General features: G+C 40.7%; 1 protein-coding gene across 4 annotated transcripts; it reads right to left on the bottom strand.

Annotated features, from left to right (window-relative positions):
• Positions 1–592: 592 nt before the first annotated feature.
• LOC125713516 (cyclic nucleotide-gated cation channel-like) lies at positions 593–8,262 on the bottom strand. 4 transcript variants are annotated; one of them, XM_048984719.1, is made up of 8 exons: positions 7,987–8,262; positions 7,596–7,811; positions 5,509–5,623; positions 4,558–4,644; positions 3,144–3,308; positions 2,851–2,958; positions 2,559–2,665; positions 593–2,166 (listed from the first exon to the last, which is right to left on the bottom strand). In XM_048984719.1, the coding sequence occupies exons 3-8, from the start codon at positions 5,613–5,615 to the stop codon at positions 719–721; spliced, it is 2,022 nt and encodes a 673-aa protein (XP_048840676.1). In that variant the 5' UTR covers positions 5,616–5,623; positions 7,596–7,811; positions 7,987–8,262; the 3' UTR covers positions 593–718. The 4 variants fall into 4 exon arrangements, with proteins under 4 accessions (XP_048840676.1, XP_048840678.1, XP_048840675.1 ...); XM_048984721.1 differs by lacking the exon at positions 7,987–8,262 and having other exon boundaries at positions 593–1,653; positions 1,993–2,166; positions 7,596–7,959; XM_048984718.1 differs by lacking the exon at positions 7,987–8,262 and having other exon boundaries at positions 7,596–7,958.
• Positions 8,263–9,140: the final 878 nt, after the last annotated feature.

Here is a 9,140-nt window from a genome sequence, read left to right as displayed (position 1 = left end):
GTGTGTCAATCAGATTTTGTTAAAAAGTGTAAATAAGAACAGAAATTTGCTTTTGTACAGCCCATCGGAAATTAGGGCTTAAACCTCTGGTCCATACATTTTCATTATTTGATAACCTGGAAAAAACAAAATTAAGATCCATCCATCCATTTTCCAAACCGCTTATCCTACTGGGTCGCGGGGGGTCCGGAGCCTATACCGGAAGCAATGGGCATGAGGCAGGGAACAACCCAGGATGGGGGGCCAGCCCATCGCAGGGCACACTCACACACCATTCACTCGCACACGCATTCCTACGGGCAATTTAGCAACTCCAATTAGCCTCAGCATGTTTTTGGACTGTGGGGGGAAACCGGAGTACCCGGAGGAAACCCCACAACGACATGGGGAGAACATGCAAACTCCACACACACGTGACCCAGGCGGAGACTCAAACCTGGGTCCCAGAGATGTGAGGCAACAGTGCTAACCACTGCACCACCATGCCACCCTCAAAATTAAGATGAAAAACATAAAATGATTCTACTAAAAATGCAGTCTCAAAATTCCTTATCAATGTAACTTGAAATGAAGAAAAAAAGTAGTTACAGTGTATTGTTTGTGAAGGAAACATACCATTTGAAGGCTTACATTTGAGTTTATGTATAAAGTCTGAACAAATATTTCCTGCATATACAAAGGAATTCTCATACGCGTACGGTTGTTTAACTGAAGCCATCTAAGGGCCATTTCCATCATCCTCAGCTACTTCATCTTTCACCAGTTCTTTATCTGTCGCGTTGTCATCGAGGATAACGTCCCCCTCTCTGTCTGTAATGAAGCAAGAGCCTTTGTTACAAAGCTGTTGCTCCAGCACAGTAATGCGCTGTTTGAGTTGCTGCTGCGTTGCTGTGTACTCATTCAACAGCTGTGCAAAGCGTGTTTCTAGAGAATCCAGGGAATTCTGCAGCAGCTCCACCTTCTCCTCAACATCCTCCCCTGTTGGCTTCCTTGCAGCATTCTCATCCAACAGCCCCTCTTTCAGCAGAATTTCTCGACCCCGGTCCTCCAGCACCTTCTTGGCGTCAGGGTACTCCATCACTGCCTCCATCAGATCATCCTTGGACAGGCAGAATAGGTCAGAATAGCCAATGCTGCGGATGTTGGCAGTCCGACGATTGCCCATCTTGCTACCCTGTATGTTTAGAATGCTGATCTCCCCAAAACAGCTGCCGGCAGTCAGTAGGGCAAACTGCGTCACCCCATCATCTGACACGACTGCTAAGCGACCCTCTTTTATGATGTACATCTCTTTTCCGATGTCACCCTTTCGGCAGATGTAATCACCAGGGCTAAAGACCTGTGGTCTCAACTTGAGGACTAATTCCACAAGTAGGCCAGCTTCACAGTCTTGGAAAATGCGCACTTTTTTTAGCGTCTCCAAGTGCACATTTATGGCAATTTCTGCACGCAGTTTGTTTGGGAGGTTCTTCAGCACCTCCGCCTCATCCACTGCTTTCTTGTTAGTCCACAGGTAGTCAAACCACTTTATGACGCGTGCCTCCAGATCTTTGCTGACCTTTCGGAATTGCATGTAATGCTTGATGGCATCGATGCGAGCCTGAAACTCTGCCCGTGTGGCATTCATGTTGGAGATCATGGAACCCACGTTACCTACGATGGTGGCAAAGATCAGTACGCCAACTAAAAAATCAAAGACCACAAACAGATACTCCTCATCCCTGGCAGGTGGCGGCATGTCCCCAATTGTAGTGAGAGTAACAGTGGACCAATACAAACAGAATACATAGCTAAGAGACAGCGATTCTTCTGAGCTTGTAATATTAGGATAAACCCAGTTGTCTGAGCCAAAACCCAGTGACTTAGAGATAGCATAGTAGATGCAGGCATTCCAGTGGATGATGACAAGGATGTAAAGAATCAGATTGCAGATGCGAAAGATATTGGGGTAATTAGTGCGCGTCTCAGTGCGGTCAAAAAACTCAAACATACGAGGAAAGCGTAGCAGACGATTGAAACGCAGCTGGGGCGTGTGGATGCCAGTGGCAATGTAAGCAAGGTCAGTTGGTAGAATGGACATGACATCTAGCTTGAAGTGCAGCGTGTTGACGTAGCTCTTGCTAAGCTTAGACAGGTCTTTCACCAACAGGCCCTGTTCCAGAAACCCTGTGGGAGATTCAATACAAGGTTCAGTTGTGCTGAAAGTATCACGTGTGTTGAAATAGTTATTAGGTTAATAAAATTCAGTAAAACAGTGAAGTAGGGCTGGGCGATATCATATCGATATTATACCAAGTTCATTGATATTTTAGCCATACTACTAATCTGCTTAACAAATCGTGGGTGTAAACAAACATCCATATAGCACCAAAAAAAAGTGGCGTCCAGTCAGATGTTTTACCCGTCGTCTGAAGCCCTGGTGATTATTGTGCATGAGTAATACAATATCAATATGATGTCGTCCCCCACTACAATGAAGTATATGGCACTACCAAAATTATTAGAAATATGGTATATCGGAGGTAAGGCTTATGTAGAATTCTTGCTAATGTGCTAACCTGTGCGTAATCGGACACAGGTGTCCAGGATGTATACGACATCTGAAAGATAATCCAGGACCAGCCACAGGACATAGCAATCTGTCTGAAGGGCATCAAAGCAGGCCCTGTAAGATGCAAAGTCAAAAGTATTTCCTCTGCCTGCATAATAGCACAGGATCCTTCAGGATGTATATCAAACACACATACACACACAAAAATCACGCAACATGAATAAAACAAGACGATCGCATTTCTAATGTAATATCATGATATGCAGTTATAGTATGAAACGAACAGCTCATTAACATACCTTGCCACCAGAAGGACCCAGTTGTAGAGGACAGCTGAGGCAATAACAAAGAGCCAGTAGTAGTATACGTCGTCAGTGGGTGCCACAACAAACGTGCCGATCTTGCTCCTGTGATATACAACAATCCACTGAAACAAGTACATTGTGATACACCTTTATTTTAGATAAAGTAGCTAAGCAACATGGGGCATCAATAAAAATTGCTAGCATGGTTAGACTTCTGTTGTGACACAATGCCTAGAAAGGGCAGACTCATGCAAGCATTGTGTAAGCAGTAGATGCTGTCCGCATACAAAATATTCCATTTGCTGTGTGCGTCATTGGTCTGGCTGTTGCGACTAGGGGCGGTCCTTATCTCCGGTCCACGGAACCTCTCCAGAAACGAATCAGGCCTTTGTTCTTCCTCCAGCAGGCTCTTGTGGGCCCACTCCCTCAAAATCACCACAAGGCTTACCAATCTGTAAGACATATGTGTTTCGGGAATTGTTACATTTAAAAAAATTATTTTTTAATTTCCATTGTAATAAACATTTTACTAGTTATCATTAATTTGCATTAATTATCATTAATCAGTGATCCCAATGACACATTATTTATATCCAGAAGATATAGGTTATTAGGTAAATACAATTTAGCCAAATGTTGTAACATTTTATAGGGAAAAGTGTATTTAGCTAACGCAAACCAGCCCTCAAAATAGATAAAAACAATTATATAAAACAGGCAGGTGAAATATTTTCTCTCTAATAGGACAGAAGCTTATTGATTCTTAACAGTATCAATGATTGGGTGTGTCGAAGAAATTTAGTGACATTAAGACTTTGTATATTGTATTTATGACTAAGCCTTTGTATGTGACTTCGCTTTATTATTGATTATTGAGCTCAATGAAACAACCACTTCGCCGCCATCTTTGTGGTTGTGCCCCAAAGACTTTCTGGTCAACATAACCTATGTGGGGGTACACTCACAGTTCGCGCCCCCTCCTCTGAACCAGATCAAACTGGTTAGGGTAGGGGGTGAATTTTGTAACACACATATGCCTTATGCAGATGGCATCTTCCAAACATGTTTTCTTCACGTGATCAGCATGCTGCAGGCCTGGGGCACGTGGGGGGGTGTCTATGCTTTTGCCTGACCTCTGTCTCTGTGGTGTTCCTGCCATGCCTGCTGCGTGCGCTCGACGCTCACGCCTTTGTCCCGCACTCTGCATTTCTTGTCAATTCTAACAAGCACTAGGTTCCGAAGCATGAGGGCAACACTTAGCTCAAACCTCAATCTTCTTTTAATCCTTGTGAGCGTCAGCTGTCTGTCACCCAGGCGTTCTTGCAATAATATATACAAAAATATGTTCCAAAACTGATTACAGAAAATTCTCTCCCTCTAGTCAAAATTTCTCTTCCAGGTGACATGGTTTGTATATTATATAAAAACGTCCTGATAGGAAATGACAACGTAATTTGACGTGGAAAGTATACAGTGCTGTGTTTATTTATAAATTGATAATAAATAGACTTATGTTATCGTTCAGGCTATCCGACTGTTATGGGGGTCCAAGTATTATTCATCATCCACTCTTAACCCTCACAAATGTTAACAGGTTACTGTATACATTTTTCATTTTAAAGTTTATATATGTATTTACAGTTCCTTGTGAGTTTCAGTTTTTATTTTGAGTCCTGTTTAGTGAGCCTAATGTGATCTCACCGTGACAAAGCCCTTCTACCACCTTGAGGTTCTATGGTGGCCATGTCCTGAAGCTCCGAAGATGTGTCATCACACACCGAATGCAACCTAAGAACAAGAAAAATTAATTGACTAATAACTAATAGATATAATATAGAAGTATATAGCCCCAACAGCAAGGTAACAGTAAAAGGCATTTAGTGGAAGTTGAGCAGATAAGATGCTTCTAGGCACCTCAAAATTCATTGTGCGACCGTCGTCAGCCATTACATCAGCGAAGATAAGCGTGGCAATACCTGTGACAGCCAGACATGCCCACGCCATAGCACCCCCACCACCAAATGAGGTGATATGCTTTGGATCTTGGGCAGTTCTTTTCCGTCTGTACACTTTCCTCTTGCTATGACTCTGATACAAGTTAATTTTGGTCTCGTCTGTCTATAAAGACCTTTTCTCAAAATTCTGCAAGATCTTTTAAGTACTTTTTCCCCAAACCGTATTCTTACCATCCTGTTTTTGTAGCTACTAGCATTTTGCATCGTGCAATGTAGCCTCTGTACTTCTGTTCATGAAGTCTTCTGTGGACAGTAGTCTCTAACACCTACCTCCTTTCTGATCTGATGGACAGGCATTTGGGGATTTTTTCTTTACTCGTGTTGAATAATGGCAACCAAAGACTCCAAATGGTATAAGTAAGCCTAGGTATTTTATCCCTGCACTAATGAAGCAATGAAACACAGCTGAGTAATCACAGACACCTGTGAAGCCCTGAAATGAGGGGGACTATGTATAAAAAGTGTTGTAGCTTCTATCCGGTGAAACCGAAAGGTACGCAAATAACTTTATTAAAGTATGGAATTTAATCATGTCTGAATTGTTTGATTTGAAATTTTAAACTGTGGAGCAGTTTAAAAATGTATCTTTGTTCCAAACATTATGGAGGGCACTTTACTTGATACATTATACTCTCACCGGCTGATGGTGCTGTCTGGTCTCTCTGTCTCATCCTTTAACTGTGTCTTCACTGACAGTTGATGAGATGAAAGTACTTTTTCCTCTACAGGCCCCTGGCCAGTCATCCTTTGCCCTACAAAATTAAGCCACAGGGACAAGTAGGAATGAGCTAGAAGTATGGAATTCAGTTACTGTTAACATCATCATCATCATTTTTCTATTTAATACGATATATATTATACGATTTATCGGTCCACTGGTTCAGCACAAGGGTAAATTGCAATAGCTGATTAAACACTAATCAGTGAATGATTAACAAAACATTAATCCAGTTGTACGCAGCTCGGCCGTATTCTGGATATTGTGTTCTGGATACATGTTCTGATAAGAAATTGTAAATAAATATCGATCTATCTTCCATAACAGGGTCAAGCATAATTGCGTGGTGAGCCTTGAGTCTACCACCAGGAGGACCAGGGCACAAAGTAGGGAACACCTTGTATGAGTCAGGCCACCAGTTAACCAGCAGTCACTGGTAAGAGCAAAACATCCCAAACAACAGTAAAACATTCCAAAAATCTAATGTATTGTTGGGGTGGGGGGTGTAGATAATGAATATTACTGGTTCAACAGTCCTTGAGGGTGCAGAATGTTTTTGATGTAGTAGAACCACATGAAGAGGGCAAAAAACGTATTGACATGACAACAGCTATTTAAAAATCAATATTACTATCTAGCCACTATCAGTTTAATACTAGCAGTGGCACAACCAGGGAAGCCAACAATTTACATGACACTCAGGGACACACGCTAAACACACACATTGCCGGGGATGCCAGTTCTCACGCATCTGGTGTGACACTCACGCTTTTTTGAGTCACACTCACGTAGGAAATCTTACAGCAAATCTATATTACGGTAAATCAACACACTTGTTACAAAATGTAATATTTGTCACCATATATCCCCTTTTTTGTCTAGACCCCGAATATAAGAAGACGCCACTTTTTCAGACATATTTTGAGGGGGGAAAAATGTTATATTTGTCTTATATTTCGGGCAATTTGGGACTTCATGTGGATCCAGGACCTGGATTGGAAATTTTTGATTTATAGTTGAATGATCAAGATCTCCATCCTTCATATAACTAAAGTACATTAGAGAGCCCATATATCCGCAGAAAGCCATGTGGGAGGACCTCCCAACAGCCCTCAGCGGGGGTTTCCCGGTTAAATCATTGCTGTGGAGACGACCTTGCCATCCATAGCAACTACTGGTGTTTCAGCAATGATGACTGCTCTGTTCCCAGAGCGAGAGGGGAAATAGGCAGTAGCGAAGAATAACAAAGTAAGAGAAAATTTTCAGTCAAAAAACAGAAGAATCCTCTGACTGATTTTGTGGTGGCGTGTTGTCAGTATGGGACCACCATGGACCACATGACTGTTTAGACAAAGATACATTTTTGCTTAAATACTACCTCCTACTGTGTGTGTACAAGAAATCCATTAACAAATGATAGATTTTGTTATTCAGCAATTAACCAGTAAAGCGAAACACTATTGTCTAGTTGTAGATTTTTCTGACTGAATGCCACTTGTATTTCATCAGAATGTGATATATAGTAGACAGGAGACTAATTACGGACAGCAGAGACAGATAATGAGCCTATTTAGAAATGAACTGAACAGTCTTTTACTAATTGGCAGATCATTTGGGGATGCACCTGCTCTAGTCACAGTGGTCTCTATGCAATTTTTCACTGTAAATTATATCTGGTAACCCGTATGCAACATTATTACAAAATATCATCTTGTATAGCAAAAAAAACTATTGTGTGCAAGCCATAGGATGAGTACAAGCTGATAGCTCCAATAGCTGCAATGTAGTCAATTTGCTTACACAAAGTCTATGTACGTATTTCAACCTACAGTATTTGTCCTAATTAAACACACATAGTACTGGGAACTTAAGTGTATTAGGGCAAGGAATATGTTGTGGTATTGGTGTAGTGTTGCTGGCATTTATGTAAGACAATGAAAATACACACTGCTTATGACTTAAAATTAGTCTCATATAATTTTAAAAGAAATTATTCTTGCACCTACCTTAAGACTTGTTTCCACTTCTTATCTGATCAGTCCAAAGAATTGCTGTGAGCCATCCTGACTTTAAAGTAATCCTTTATAGCAATTCTTTCCATTGTCAGCAGAATTTGTATCCTTTTCTTCAGTATCACTCAGTTTTGAACGAAGGGCTGTTTGTCTGAATTTGCTTTAGTAAATCGATCAGTCGACGAACCAGCTACCAGTTGGCTTCCAATACTGCGTATTAAGTGAGGAGGAGTGACGTAAACCAAGGGGAGGAAAGACAAGGTGTGATGTTTTAAGAGCCAATGGGAGGTCACTGACATGCCAGTGCAATGCTCTCCTCCCTTTGTAATACTGTTTCTACCCAGACAAGAAGATGGGATGGTTCACCTAGCCCCTTTTTCCTTACCTCATCCACTGTAGATGTTAGAAGCATTTAAAGAAGAGCTAAAAGTCTTTGTGCATTCTTAAATGCAATTCTTTCAAACATACTAGGAAAAGAACACTCCTCATTTGCCTAAAACCAACATGAATTAATTTCATTCATTATTAAAAACAACTGCATCGGATTTTGTATATTGTTCTGAACACACAAAACACCAAAAGCCCACTCATGGATATACAACATCCTTGCTCTTTTATCGTCGTTCCTCTTAACTAAGCTCTATGACAGACCATAACATTTTTTTCCAAGGAACATTCCTCAGACACAATGACAAGGTGATCTGAGCATAAGCATGTATATCGATTATAGCAATTGTTTCTTTTTTCTCTCTCACTGATTGCAAGCAGCAAACAATAAACCGTCAAATGACTCCTCCCTCTCCATATTTTTGACAATTGGTAGCAACCCAGTGCCAACCAAAAGACACCAAGGAGACCGAGGAGATGTTATTTGTTGTGTCCCTGGAGTCACCATCTTGTCTCCCTTTACAGGCTCCAGCAGCCACTCAAAAAGAGAAGCAGCCCTAGAGCCCCAGAACTCCTCAGGGCTTCTCATGGTACAAGCTGAAACAGACAAAACAAGAGAACGCATAGTACAGAAAAGGACAAGGACACTATGCAGAAGTTTGTCAATTGCATTAATTACATTAATTCGATGCTGTATTTGTCTACACTTACCACTATGACTTAAATTACAGGAAATATTTGATACGCCTATATTTTCTCAAACCCAAACACGTTACGAACTGCATAAGAAAAAATGACAAAATGCAAAATTCTATACTATCACAGCCATAGTAGTTAACTTGAACAAATGATCCGATACTTGATAATTAAAATAAAATGTAAAGAAGTGTAATATTGAGGGACAGGGATAGAACTTCTAATTAATTTTAATATACATATACCCCATTGTCAATCATGACTGAAACCCTTAAAACTATTATTTTAAACAATTAAAGACTATTGGTTTGCAGTTTTTCATCTGATTTAACAGGACTCCAATATTAAGTTCAACGCTGCCAAATCAGACTCTAATGAAGTACTGCATTTTTTAACAGTAATATCTGATAAACCCAGTATCGATATCAAAACTAATGATCATGAAATCAGTGATAT

Source organism: Brienomyrus brachyistius, chromosome 18 (assembly GCF_023856365.1).
Source record: "Brienomyrus brachyistius isolate T26 chromosome 18, BBRACH_0.4, whole genome shotgun sequence".
NCBI classification, from domain to species: domain Eukaryota; kingdom Metazoa; phylum Chordata; class Actinopteri; order Osteoglossiformes; family Mormyridae; genus Brienomyrus; species Brienomyrus brachyistius.
This window is presented reverse-complemented; position numbering and strand designations above follow the sequence as displayed.

Bases quoted from the DNA above. Each gene is read 5' to 3' on its own strand.
- LOC125713516 (XM_048984719.1), bottom strand. From the start codon at position 5,615: ATGACTGGCCAGGGGCCTGTAGAGGAAAAAGTACTTTCATCTCATCAA. The intron at 2,959-3,143 runs GTATGCGGACAG...TGTATATCACAG, and splicing joins CACAGCAAATGGAATATTTT to GAGCAAGATCGGCACGTTTG. The intron at 2,666-2,850 runs GTATGTTAATGA...TGCATCTTACAG, and splicing joins TGGGTCCTTCTGGTGGCAAG to GGCCTGCTTTGATGCCCTTC.